Consider the following 14,818-nt stretch of genomic DNA (forward strand, 5'->3'; position numbering starts at 1 on the left):
CCCACCCAGGTCACTCTTTCTTCTCCCCTCTCCCATCAGGTAGAAGATACAGGAACTTGAGGTCACAAACCACCAGGCTCAAGGACAGCTGCTATCCCACTATTATAAGACTATTGAATGGTTCCCTTAAACAAGGAGATGGACTCTTGACCTCACAATCTACCTTGTTATGACTTTGCACCTTATTGTCTACCTGCACTGCACTTTCTCTCTAGCTGTGACACTTTACTCTTTATTCTGTTATTGTTTTTACCCTGTACTACCTCAATGCACTGTGTAATGAATTGATGTGTACGAATGGTATGCAAGACAAGTTTTTCACTGTACCTCGGTACAAGTGACAATAATAAACTAACACCAATGTACGGTATACTATAGCAATTTTTTCTGGAAACCATGCAACATCAGTGATTGTTAATTACAGGTCCGCACGAATCAACTATTAAACATTGTTTAAAAATATGCAGTACAAAATTGCAATTAATATATATTTGGTCACATGTTAGTGTTACAAAAAGACCTGGATATTGTTTTCATAGTTCTTTGTATTATGGGTCTGCAATACCATTGAAGCACCCACTATTTTATTAACCATCCAATTTATATTGTAGCATAATCTTCAAGTACATACAGGCTGTTCCCAGTTTATGACAAGATTCCATTCCTCAGAACTTTTCGTAACCCCAACTGTTCACAAGTCAAAAGTGAACAAGTAACAAAAAAAAAGAGGAACGGAGCAGGCGCAGAAAGAGCAGCTGCCAACTGGCCTCACTGACTCGGTGGGTGGGTGGGCCGGCGAGCGAGTCTGCCCAGCTTGATTCAGTCCCCCCATTGTTGCAGCTTGGCGGGGGTGGGTGGGTGGGAAAGAGGAGGGAAGAGAAAGCCCATGAGATTCCCACCTGGTAGAAGACGTCTACAGCCCCAAAACAGCAAGCAAATTGGCTGGCCTCCCAAATTCTTGATTGCACATACAGGGTGTCCCTTTGTCAGGCATTTGCAACTAGGGGAGGACCTGTACATGCAATTGTATTGATGTAGAAATTTAGCACATGTTGCTGGAGGTAGTTATTTTCATAATTGGCTAGAATATACCAAATATTTAAGAAGTTACTGGCTGCAACACAGTTCAGTCTGTCTACATTGCCAGGTTGTGCTTAGTTGGCAGTCAAATGTGAACTACCACTTTCCACTGTCCGCATTCCCAGACCAGAACCAAACATTTGTCTTTCTGATCTGTATAACAGTCCACAAGATGGTGCCCCTTATCCATGATATCACATTCTTATATTTTCATTAATGTTGGTTAAAACTTGTTTGTACAATTAAAAGTAAATTTTGCTCACCCGTAGAATGAATGAAAAGTGGCAGGTGTTTCAAATGCCTTATGGAACGGTATAGTGCCAGATAGCCTCTGTTTCTGACTTTGGAGTGCTGAGCTTGCAAGTAATATTCAAAGACAGCATGCAGGGTCCAAAGGACTACTTTTGTAATTATTATAACAGTCACAGGTTTGAAAGACCCAAGGACATTGCTACAATTGTCAGATGATGTTACACATAAAAAACCCAAAGAAAATGCCAGAGCCACAAAAGCAACCTAGAACAAAAAAAGATACACTAATTATTTTTTTAAAAAATGAACTCATCAGCAATGCCAGTTTATTATAAATCAATGAATCCACATTAGCATTAAATCCCTCATAATGGAGTGTGTTCATGCATATAAAAGGTTTTAGATGCAAAGTATATCATGCATTATGTGGCCTTAGACTTGATTTATAGGAAATATGCCAGTTATTTACTTTTACAGAGTCTCAGGGTTTCTGTTTTCCTTTAAAAATGTGAATGCTTTCATCAATATTTAAAACACATCTTTTTTCTTCTACACCTGAAATATACTGCTGAGCAGGGTTTCCCAGTCTTGGGTCATGATCCAATTAAGGGGTCGCAAAGACATTTGACAATGTAATTTTTTTGTTCCCCACTCCCCACCCAACAGGGCAACTGATTTACTACCAGCATCATTTTGGGAGTCATACACAAAAAAAGTATTTAAATTGAGTCATGCTGACGAAAATAGTTGAGAAGCACTGTTAAAGTGAGACATAATGGGTGCAAGGTCACAAAGTGACTAACAACCAATCACTTCAGGCACATTCCTGCTATGAATGTCTGCTGCCATTTTAGTGACAACCACTGATTAGTCACAATGAAAGACTCTGTAGCAGTTTTTCAACCACTAGTTTGACTTTTCAAATGCAATATACAAATCTGAACTAGTTTACAGTAATTTTAATATTACAATTGAGATTTCAAGAAATTGCACAGGTTTTAAGACCTCCATTAGAGATTTGATTTTTTTAAAGTATCAAAACAATCTTTTGTACATTTTAAACTTGAAGTAGAATGTGGTTATAGATTTTTTAAAAATATCAAGTTGGTAATGAAGCACCCCAGGGTGGGGAATTTTGTCAAATATGCTTTTGAAGAAAAATTTCCAAAGTATCGTTACAATTGCAAAATGATTACTACAGCAACAAGGACCTGAAAGATAATTTCTGTTGCTGACATTCTTTTCAGTTTTGTAAATACTATTTTCAGTGGAAAATTGAATGCAATAGAATATATTTAACAAAAATCTGTGATATGGTCCACAACCTATCCCATTTAAAAACCAAAAAGTATTTTAGAAATCTCATACTAAGTAGCTATTAAAATATTACACATCTTAAAATGGTTTTCTAATACAACTCAAATAATCTCCATATATAGGAAATCCAACACTCACATGCAGAAATATTAACAGAATTCCCCAACATACTGTTGGCACACCTTTAAAATAAGGTCTCACATCACCAACCAAAGCATCAGTATACAAGAGGGGATGGTCTATTGGTGGATCCTCTTCCACACTTTGAGTCACATCAATGGAAGAGTTCTGGGGGGGGAAAAAAATGCATGAAGAATCTGAAACACCCAAACAAATCCTTTACCTAACACTATCCGCACGATGTTTACCAATGTGAGTCACACTAATTAGTGTAGAACCGTTAGTCTGTAATTTTCAGCTTTTTATCTTACTGCACAAAGGAAACTTTCAGCAATAAAAACTTCACATCCTGCCAATCCACTTCAAACCGTTCTACAGTCAAGATTAAAGGAATAAAGGTGCATCGTGGGAGCGAACAAATCTCGGAATTCACATCTGATCATGGTATGCATTCCTTTCGGAAGCAATGTGAAGAAACATACAAGTATTTTGACAATAACAGTGCAAATTAAGATCTCAAAAACAAAAAAGTGTTGTGCTTCCATTGCAGAGTTTAAGAAAACAGAAGAACAATTGACAAGGAAATGGAGCAGTAGGATAAATTACATAGTAAATTATTCTGGTGAACATATTACAGACGCAGAACAAATACTCAGCCTTCATCACAAATCAAGGAACAAAATATAATCAGAATTGCATAAAACCAAAACTCACAAAAACTCCTTAATAAAGATTTAATACCATCCATGTAAAACTTTACTTCAAACCAAGTTTCTAGTTTGTTTTAAAACACTTATTTGGAAAACTGCAGAAAATCTGCAGAGGAAAAATAAGTTTTCTATAAATTGATTAAAATTCTCAACTAAAGAAAATGTATTCAAATCAGCCCTTCACTTTTTGTTTTCTAACTCAGAGCTAATTTTTCTTGCAGAAACTAAGGATTGACAAAATCTTTCAAGCAGAATTCTCAAAAAGCTTACGTTTATATTTCACTTATTTTAAAATTAGCGGCTTTCAATCTTCCTTGCCACCCCCCACTGGCAACTCACTTTAGCCAAATGCTTCACCCACATGATGCTTGTCTAAATTGATGTAACTGTATGGTAGAAGTATAAATGTTAATAATATAGTATTACCAGAACATCTTGTGTTTTATTACATGTAGACGAGGCTACTGAAAAGGCATTTTGGAGCAGATGTTCTGACATATAACACAACCTTATTGGGACACTTTTTCCAGTTTATCACTGGAGTATGGTGAGAGAATACCCTGGATGGATCGTCCAATGAAACCATAAGTTTCTGGTACGTTTTCTGATTCAGCATGTGCAGGAAAAATGTTTAACTTCTTCCCAGTATAAACCAAATGGGTAGAACTTAGGAATAGGATGGGGGGGGGGGGGGGGGGGGAAAAGAAAGAAAAAAAAATTGCTTAGTGTAACTCCTACTATAAGTATCCCAATAGCCAGTAGAAATTTAAAGCAACAAATATATCAGTAAATTGAAGAATGGTGTAAAAGCAATAGGGTTATAGTAGTGGGAGATTTTAAACTTTCCCAACATTGACTAGAATTGCCTTAGATAGGGTGGAGTTTGTTAAGTGCATCTAAGTTTTTTTGAGACAAAATGTAGAAATTCCTATCAGAGAAGGGGCTGTACCTGACCTCATCTGAGGAAATGAAACCACGCAGGTGGTGGAAATGTCAGTTAATAAACACTTTGAAAAAAGTGATCATAATTCTGTTGGTTATGGAAAGGGATGAGCCTCAAGTTAAAATCCTAAATTTGGGAAAGGCTGGCAAAGACTAGGCAAAGGTAGATTAGGATCAGATGCTTGCAGGTAAAATAACAGTTGGCAAGTAGGAGTCTTTTAAAAGAGAGTTAGCAAGAGTTTAAGGACAGAATGTTCCAGTAAGAATGAAAGGAATAGGCAACATGATTAGGGAACCTTTAATGACAAAGGATATTGAAGGCTTGATCAAGCAGGGGAAAAAAATAGCATATGACAGGTATAGGCAACTACAATTGAGTGAGTCCCTTGAGGAATTTAGAGGATGTAGGAGAGTACTTAGGGAAGAAGGATATATAGAGCAAATGGTAGGGCACCAAGGAATGCTGATGAACCAAGACACCTATAGTCCCCAAAGTACATTGGAGGGCAAAAAGAGGCCATGAATATCTTGGCAGGTAAGATTAAGAATCCAAAGTCATTCTAAAAGACTATTAGGAGCAAGAGGGTAGCTAGGGAAAGAGCGAGTCTCCTTAGGGACCAAAGGGGTAATCTACGTGTGGAGCCAGAGGATATGGGTGAGGTCCTAAATCAAAATGTCAGGCCTCTAGTCACAAAGAAGGTGATTGTGGAGGATAGTGAGCTCAGGGAAGGATATGTTGACTGTCTGGATCATGTAGGTATTAATAAGGTGAAGGTATTACAATATATATATTATGTCTTGGAACACACAAGAGTGGAGATGGCTGAAGTCTGACAAGTTTTTGCATCTCCGTTAGCCACAGATGAGGTACCAGAAGACTGGAGGATAGTTAGTATTAATCCTTTATTTAGGAAGGGCAGCAGGGATAAGCCAGGTAACTGTAGGCTATCAGGGAAATTATTGGAGAAAATTGTAAGGGGCATGATGTTTATTTGGACCGATTAGGGATAATCAGCATGGCTTTAAGAGGGTAAAATTCTGTCTCACAAATTTGAGTTTTTTTTTGAAAAGGTAACAAAAGAGATTGATGAAGGCAGGACAGTAGATGTTGTCTATATGGACTTTAGCAAGGCATTTGAGAGGGTACTGCATGGCAGACAGAACCAAAAGATTAAGGTACATGGGATCCAGGGCAAACTGGCTAATTGGATCCAAGAATGGCTTGGCAATAGGGGGCAGAGGATAGTGGTGGAAGGATGCTTTTCTGATCAGAAATCGGAGACTCATGGTGCATAGTACAGGCATTAGTGCTGGGACTTTTGCTGTTTGTGATGGATATTAATGACTTGGATGCGAATGTAGGAGGTATGATTAGCAAGTCTGTGGTGGTGGTGTAGATGTTGAGAAACATTGTCCAAGACTAGGGCAGGATATCGATCAGTTGTAAAGATGGGTGGAGATTTGGCATATGGAACTTAATCTCAACAAGTGCGAGGTGATGTATTTGCAAAGTCAAATAGGGGTAGAGTATATGCAGCAAATGATATGGCTCTAAAGAATGCTGTTGAACAAAGGCACCTATAGCTCTCCAAGTTCATAGTTTCCTAAAAGTGGTAGCACAGGCCCATAGGGTGGTAAAGGTGGCATACAGCATGCTTGCCTTCACAGGTCAGGACTTAGAGTTGAGATAATACATTGCAACTTTACAATACACTGTTGAGGCTGCACATGGAATATTGGGTTCAGTTCCAGTCACCTCACTATACAAAGGATGTGACCGCACTGGAGAGAGTGTGAAGGAGATTCACCAGGATGTTGCCTAGATTGGATGACTTTACTTATGGGGAGAGATCGGAGAGGCTGGGTTTGTTTTCCCTGGAGCAAAGGAGGCCGAGGAATAACCTGATACATGTATACAAGATTATGAGAGACTTAGACAGTGCAGATAGTCAGAACCTTTTTCTCATGGACATACAGTGGCATGGAAAAGTTTGGGCACCCCAGTCAAAATTTCAGTTACTGTGAATAACAAAGCAAGTAAAAGATGACCTGATTTCCAAAAGGCATAAAGTTAAAGATGACACATTTCTTTAATATTTTAAGCAAGATTACTTCTTTATTTCCATCTTTTATAGTTTCAAAACAAAAAAAAGGGCCCAAAGCAAAAGTTTGGGCACCCTGCATGGTCAGTACTTAGCAACATTCCCTTTGGCAAGTATTACAGCTTGTAAACACATTCTGTAGCCAGCTAAGAGTCTTTCAATTCTTATTTGGGGGATTTTCACCCATTCTTCCTTGCAAAAGGCTTCTAGTTCTGTGAGATTCTTGGGCCGTCTTGCATGCACTGCTCTTTTGAGGTCTATCCACAGATTTTCGATGATGTTTAGGTCAGGGGACTGTGAGGGCCATGGCAAAACCTTCAGCTTGTGCCTCTTGAGGTAGTGCATTGTGGATTTTGAGGTGTTTAGGATTGTTATCCTGTTGTAGAAACCATCCTCTTTTCATCTTTAGCTTTTTTTACCCCCCACAGACAGTGTGATGTTTGCTTCCAGAATTTGCTGGTATTTAACCGAATTCATTCTTCCCTCTACCAGTGAAATGTTCCCCATGCCACTGGCTGGAACACAAGCCCGAAGCATGATCGATACACCCCCATGCTTAACAGCTGGAGAGGTGTTCTTTTCATGAAATTCTGCACCCTTTTTTCTCCAAACTTTCCTGCATCCTCACCACAAAATTCAGTGTCAGAACTTTGCAAAGGAACATCTAAACAAGCCTGATGCATTTTGGAAACAAGTCCTGTGGACTGATGAAGTTAAAATAGAACTTTCTGGCCACAATGAGCAAAGGGATTAGGCTAAATGAGGAAAAAGATCAGCATGGATGTTGTGGGCTTTGGGCCTGTTTTTGTGGTGTCCTTGACCTGAAATATCAACTGCTTCTTTCTTCACTGATGCTGACCTGATAGTATTTTCTACTTTTCATTACTATGGTGTTTTTAATCAAACAAATGTGCTTTGTGGATTAAATTCCTATATTCTATCAATCATTGCATTAGTGATAATAAAGATCTATTTTTAAATAATCAGAGCTAGCTTTATGTTATGGATAACAATGCAGAGCAACTAAATTTGGCATCAACAGAAAAATCACTGCAGTATTTTACAACAGAACTGGACAACATTTTACTAGTGCTGCACAAGAGCTTCTGAATTGTGTTCATTGTATAGTACCCCTATGTGAAAAGATTTGAAAAGCTACTGCAGGGAATGGTTATTCAATTAAATGTGGAACATTACCTGGCACAACAAATCTTATGCATTTTTCTTTCAGATTTCTGATCTCCAGCATCTGCAGATAGTTTGTCTTTGCATTAATTTTAATTTAATTAATTTTCTCTTCTTTCAGGTCACCTTGAAGTAGGTTTTCTCTTCCATCTGATAGGATTTCCTTTTGTCTTTTGACTCATTTACTGCCATTTCCCTTTTCATGAAAACTTCAAAATGTTACTGCCAGGCTACCACTTTCATATCACTATCAATGATTCTACTGCCCCCTGCCTTCCACCCAATCACCATTTTCTTTTTCTCTTCCCCATTCCTCAGCTCCCAGTTAAAAGCTGCTACTTGTAACATTTTTCAGTTTTGACAAAAGTCACCAACCAAAAATGTTCTCAGCATCCCTCTGTGTACCTTTTTTTTTATTTTTATAACCTAATACACAGATGAAATAAGTTTCAAATTATTGGTTAGCATGCAAGTTTTGCTCAATGGAAACCATGGAGATTTTTACCGACTCTCACCCACCCTGTGGGACAGAAGCCAATTGGAAACAATCCTGTATCAGCTTAGATGTAATCAGCACAAACTCAATTTACACAAAGATCTAATGTAACTGATCAGCAGTATTAGTTGAAGCTGGAGGACTGGAGAAAATGTAGATTGTCAAAACAAAACATTACATTTGGATCTAGATTATATGGAACTAGTGTTTAATATACAAATAATCACAAACCCACAGAGAAAAGAATTTTGAATTGATTACATCATGGCACATCGAAGAAAAGGACAGAGTGGCAGATTAGAATAGGTAATGAGTGCTATCGCTTGCACAAGTGTTATTGGATAAAATTAGCAATATTCCTTCTCCATTTTACAGGGCTGTGCATAATCAAATAAGAAACCAGAGCAGGAGAAGGACAATCAACATGGCTGATCTTCTACCTCAACACCCGTTTTGTGCCCTATCCCCATATCCTTCTAATATTCAGAAATTTATTGATTGGTTTTGAATGCCACCAATAACTCAGCTCATTTCATGTTCCACAACTGAATATACACCCAGATGTTCGAATTTGTTCCTTAGTCTTCAAGTTTCGGGTAAAACCATGATAGCAAACAAATCTGGATCGTCATTGGCCCACTTCATAGCCCAGATGTCCTTGTGCTCAAATTTTAATTCTTTGCCTACTACTTGCTGTCCCATATTGCCCACAATTCTTGTCTCAAGGTCAGAAATACCTGTAATACTGAAGATGGCAAGGTGACTGGAATCTGAGTTCAATGACAACTAGTAATAGCTGTAGTTCAACAGACACTTCTAGATCAAGGTAACAATTAGTAGACTGTATTTTTGAATTTTTCCTGATTCACAAACCATGATCAACACCAGACACAGTCAAATGCATCTGTGGTTGACAAGGAGCCCAACTGAAATTAACTGTTTTCATCCCCTGCAAAGGGTGACTCATCATTAATGTGACAAATTCACTTTTAGACTAGTGATTTGCATAATTTGGTATGTTCCACTTTTTCCAAGAGGGAGAGCAACCTTGAATTCTTCCCCCTTGCTTAGATGGAGTTTGCAAGCATTGCTCTGCTACTATAGCCCAGGAACTCTGATGCTTTGCCATTAACATCACTGCCTGAGTGAGATTAAAACAAGTGATGGGCATTTCAAAGAACAAAGTGTGGGTACACTCTGGAAGAGCAAACCAGAAGAGAAACACCATCTTCATGGGATGGGCTTCACCAATAAGAATGAATTAGTCTGGAGTTTCAGCAATTACCCCCATCGAATAAGTGAATGTCACACAACACTTCAACTTACTCTAACCTGGAACCAGCATCAATCCCTATGAAAAACCACTTGTTACAAGTTCAGTCAGAGAAACATCCATACACCCATCCAGTCAACAGCACATACACCTCCTCCTGGGAAGTTTATGGACAAGGTCAAGGAGGACTTCTACTCCAAACTTAAATAAATCCTGGGAAAATATAATCTTCCAATAAGGTGTGATTGGCAAGGAGGGAGTAGGGAAACCTAACTCCAGTGGGATCCTCCTCCTGACCAAGTTCTAGGAGAACAGCTGTGTCACAGCAAACACACTGTTCGGTAGAGACAAAGCACAAGATATCATGGGACTGATTAAAAAGAGTCAACATGGTTTTGTGCAGGGGAGATCATGTTTCAGAATCTGATTGAGTTTTATTTTTGAGGAGTCAACTAAGAACATTGGTGAAGGCAAAACAGTAGATGCGATTTACATAGACTTCATTAAGGTCTTTGACAAGGTCTCGCATGGTGGAGTAGTCCAGAAGATTAAGGCAGAAAGAATCCAAGGCACGTTGGCAAACTGGATCAAAATTGGCTTGGAGATAGGAAATAGAGGATAGTGGTGAATAAGTGTCTTTCTGACCAGGAGTTTCTAACAAATGGTTTTCCACAGTTGCAGTGCTGAGACCTTTACTGTTTGTAATATATACGAGTAACTTGCATGAGAATGTATGTAGGTGGTCTGATTAGCAAGTTTGCAGACAACATGAAAATTGGTGGAGTCATAGCAAAGACAGTTGTCTACGGACACAGAGGGACATAGATCAGCAGGACAGCTGGGTGGAGCAGTGGCAGATTGAATTTAATTCTTTTTAGTATGAGATAATGCATTTTGGGAAGCCTAATTCTCAAGAGGGGCAGGGCAGAGAGGGGAAATGGGGGTGGGGGGTGGGGGTGGGGTGGGGGGAGATGGAAAGAGGAAATGTTATTTCTATTGAGTAAATGTCTGGGACCTCGGGAGCATTGATGTACCGATGGACCTTGGGTGCACGTCCATAATGTCCTGAAAGTAGCAACACAGGTGGATAGGGTAGTGGAGAAGGTATTTTGCTTGCTCGCCTTCATAGGCTGAGGCATTGAGTACAAGAGTTGGGATGTCATGTTGCAGTTGAACAAAACATTGGTTAGACAGCACTTAGAGTATGGTGTATAGTTTTGGTCACCACACTACAGAAAGAATGTAGTAGCAATAGAGAGAGTGCAGAAGATATTCACCAGGATATTGCCTGGAAGGGGGAGCTGCAATTAGAAGGAAAGATTGGATAGGCTGGATTTATTCTCACTGGAACATAGAAGACTGAAAGGAATGGCATAAAGGGATAAGGGCCTAATGCAAGCAAATGGGATTAGTGTAGATAGGTAACATGTTTGGTATGGCAAGATGGGCCAAAAGAGTACATTTCTGTCCTATGATTCCTTTTTTCAGGCATTGGCACCTATTAGGTAATCATTATCCAAGCAAGGAACCACAATTCATTGATGCCATGATAAACCTCAATGACAATTGGAATGACCACCATCTAAATTACCATCATCCCCCAAAAATGTGACAACAGAAATGCTGCCATTACAAAAATTAATACTGAAGCTCCTAAGGATCTGTCAACAATAGGTCCACTTCGAGAATGTCTCACAGACAACCTGTTAATTCACATTCAACACTGGTGTCCACTTTACCTGCATTGCCCTATGGTCCACCACAAAATAGCATATGTAAAGAGACTCAGCTTCCATATTAGAAAACACCAGGACTGGTTTGATGAGAATGACCAGGAGATCAAAGATCTAATTAACCACAAATGCAAGCATTCTTGGGTTGGAAGCTCCACCATGCTTTGAAGGAAAAGGAATAGCTCTAGGGATATCATAAGGTTGAAGGCCAACAAAAAACCTGTGGCTTGAATACAAGAAAAAGGAAATAGGAGCAGGACTAGACCAACTTGCCCAGTAATTTGATATGATCATGTCTGATCTGCCCCAGGCTTCAATTCCTCTTCTGTGCTAGTTGACCACAGCCCTGAATGCCTCAATCTTTCAAACATTTATCTATCTCCTCTTTAAATATCTCCAGTGAACCAACCATCACAACCCTCTGGCGTAGAGAATTCCAGAGATTCAACGCCCTCTGTTAGAAGAAATCCCTACACATCCAAGTTTTAAATAATCACCCCTTTATTTTGTAACTACATCCTCTCATTCAATACTCTCCCACTAGTGGAAACCCCTCAACATCTACTCTATTATGCCCTCTTAGAATCTTGTATACTTCATTAAGATCACCCCTCATTCTTCTAAGCTGTTCATAATTGGACAACCCCATCATGACCTAAATTAGGCCACTGAATCTCTTTATAATCCTTTCCTAAGGGAACCAAAATTGTGCATAGAATGCTGATGACTGATTATATGCATGGATTCTTTCGTACTGTCAACGTCTCTGTTGCTTCAAGATCCAGGACCCATTTCACTGAAAGCAAAGAATGGAAGGAATCAACCTCAGCTTTCCTCATGGAATGCAAGGATATTTAGAAGAAACTACCTTCTTATTTACTTCTCTCCTAACCAAAATTGTGCAAGAAACTCGTGCTTTACTTTACCACCAAAGGCTCAGATAGCCTTGCTACTTCTCTTCCATCAAACCAAATCTCCAACAAAGTTTATTTACCTCTGGTATTACTCACCTGCCTTTCAAATCTATCATCACCCTGTTACTCAAAATAAAGCAAACCTCCAAGCAAACTACCATCCATCTTTGAACACATCCCCTCCTTAGACTTTACTCAACTTACCACAATTCACTCCAGTCAGGTTTATGTCCTTGGCACAGCAAAGAAGCACATCTTCTGCAACTGTGGCAAACCATTCTCCATGAAAACCAGTTTGCAGCTTTTGATATACCATCCTCTAACACCTCACCCCATCATCTTGCACAGCTGACTGCCCTCACTTGATGTGAGTTTTATTTGTTCAGTCAAATCACCTACCATTGCTTACCTTCACTTTCTTGTGGGTTCATCCTGGGCCCACATCTACTTCTCACCTTCTTGCTGGCCCTCAATAGGGTTAAGAGAACAACTTGGCTCCACATTAAACCTGACAACAACCAGCTCTACTTTTACCTCCATTCTTAACCCATCACATGAATAAGAACTTCAACAGCAGCTGAAAATGACATGTAGATGCGCAATGTTGTGAAGGGATGGGTTCTCATTTGACTATTCTAAAAAGGTCCTTTCAACCAACCTCCCTTTTTCTTAGCCCATAAGAAAACCTCCCTATCACGTTGATCTGCTAATTTCTCCGTGTGTGTATATTTGTGTGTGTCAGTGTCATAGAACACTACAGCACAGTACAGGCCCTTCGGCCCACAATGTTGTGCCAACATCTTATCCTGCTCCAAGTGACTTCATGAAGTTAAAAAAAACTGTCACGTGTAATGGTACTTTGCCGTCTCTAAACTGGAGGATTGCAGGTGCCAGATCACTGGGGCTATTTAAAAGAGGGGGTAAGTAAGTTTTTTGAGAGATTGGGTAATTGAGGGCTATGGGCAACTGGCCCAAAAGATGAGTTGAGGCCTGGGGCAGATCAACCATGATTGTTTTGAATGGTGGGGTAGGCTTGAGGGGCCAAGTGGCCTACTCCTGCTTCCATTTGTATGTGCTTCAACAGAGAAGGCCATTTGGCCCATCAAGTAAATGCCAGCTCCCAGCAGAGCAATTCCATCAGTTCCATTTCCCCTTATTCCCCCTTGGCCCGACTCCAGCCCCTCCACTCCCATTTTGATTCTTTTTGCCGTTTGCCTACACTAGGGGTTAATTTGCAGGGGCCAGTCCCCCATGTCTTCGCGATGTGGGAGGAAACAGGAGCACCTGAGGGGGAAGGCCCACAGCATCAGAGGGAGAACATGCAAACTCGGCACAGACAGCACCTGAGGCCAGGATCGAATTTGGCGCTCTGGAGCTTAGAGGCAGCAACACTACCTGCTGTTGCCACCGTGTGACCCATGGTGACCACACATTCACTGGATTGTTATAAAATCCCAGCTGGTTTACTGATGTCTGAGGGGATGTAAACTTCCCCAATCTGGGCTGTACACAGTCCACACCCACAGACTTTTAACTGTGCCTTGTAATGGCCCCAGGGCATTAAGGTGAGAGGGGGTAGGTTCAGAAGAGACATGAGTTAAGTTTTTTTACTCAGAGATTGGTGGATGCCTGGAATGCGTTGCCTGATAGGATGATGGAGGCAAATTCATTGGGAGCTTTTAAGTGGGACTAGGATGGGCACATGAATGAGAGGAAAATGCAGGGATATGGGCATTCTGTAGGTAGGAGAAATTAGCCATGTCAGCACAACACTGTGGGCCAAAGGGCCTGTTCTGTGCTGTACAGTTCCATGTTCTATAGGATCTAAACCTTCCCTCCCACATAGCTACCCATTTCTCTATTTCTTATCAGTTTTTAATTAATAATCTTATGCAAAGCTAGTAAACCACCATTTCCAATAAACGTCGGCCGTATCTACCATTACACTGTTATATTTAAAAATCAAACGTAATCGATCACATTCCAAATTTGGATTTGTTTAATTGGAAATATCTCCACCCAATTAAACAAAAACGCGATTTCCGCTACACAGCAGAAATGATTTAAATACTTAAAACTCCGGCCACTCAACTCAAAGAAAATATATTTCAATGCCATTTGACTAAAAGAAAACAGCCCCAGCTGCGGGTGGGTGCAGAGCACGACTTGCACTCCGGAGACCACCCTTGCAGCTGCAAGTACAGAACCACCGGCCGAGCCGGCGCCACGGCGCCTCTGTGATTGACAGGTTTGTCACCGTCATCACCCGGAGAGCAGCAACCCCCCCGCCCCCCAAACACCTTTCCCTTCCCCCCGGCTGACTTACCTCCTGCTGCTGCTGCCCCACCTCTGAGCTCATCTTCAGCGGTAGAGGCGGAAAACACAACAGAGAGCGGCAGAGATGTGAAACAGATAAACTGCGAGAGACTGCGCGGCAACTCCTCCCCCTGTCCGCTCACAACCTCGGCCCGACCTCCCAACCGCAGCGCTTCCAGCTTCCGCCTTTAAAGCTCCGCCCGCGGCTCGCGCTGAACTTCCAACGGCCGCGCGGGATCGGGGGGTGGCGTAAGCGGAGGGGGGGAGGAGGGGGAGGGGAGAGAGGGGGGGAGGGGGGGGAGGGGAGAGAGGGGGGAGAGGGGGGGAGGGGGGGAGGGGAGAGAGGGGGGGGAGGGGGGGAGGGGGGGGAGGGGGGGT

The 14,818-nt window shown here is 40.9% G+C and overlaps 1 protein-coding gene across 2 annotated transcripts in view; it reads right to left on the reverse strand.

Moving 5' to 3' along the window:
• tmem192 (transmembrane protein 192) overlaps window positions 1-14,625 on the reverse strand; it is a 28,605-nt gene extending 13,980 nt beyond the window's left edge. Inside the window, exons 1-3 of one of the 2 annotated variants that reach the window (XM_052044617.1) lie at window positions 14,451-14,624; window positions 2,788-2,937; window positions 1,344-1,596 (exon numbers count right to left, since the gene is read on the reverse strand). In XM_052044617.1, the coding sequence (XP_051900577.1) occupies window positions 1,344-1,596; window positions 2,788-2,937; window positions 14,451-14,483 (436 nt within the window). In that variant the 5' untranslated portion in view covers window positions 14,484-14,624. Of the gene's footprint in view, window positions 1-1,343; window positions 1,597-2,787; window positions 2,938-14,450 lie in introns of both variants that reach the window. The other variant, XM_052044627.1, reaches the window with a different exon arrangement.
• Window positions 14,626-14,818: the final 193 nt, after the last annotated feature.

The sequence above is a fragment of the Pristis pectinata genome, chromosome 2, assembly GCF_009764475.1.
Source record: "Pristis pectinata isolate sPriPec2 chromosome 2, sPriPec2.1.pri, whole genome shotgun sequence".
NCBI classification, from domain to species: Eukaryota; Metazoa; Chordata; class Chondrichthyes; order Rhinopristiformes; family Pristidae; genus Pristis; species Pristis pectinata.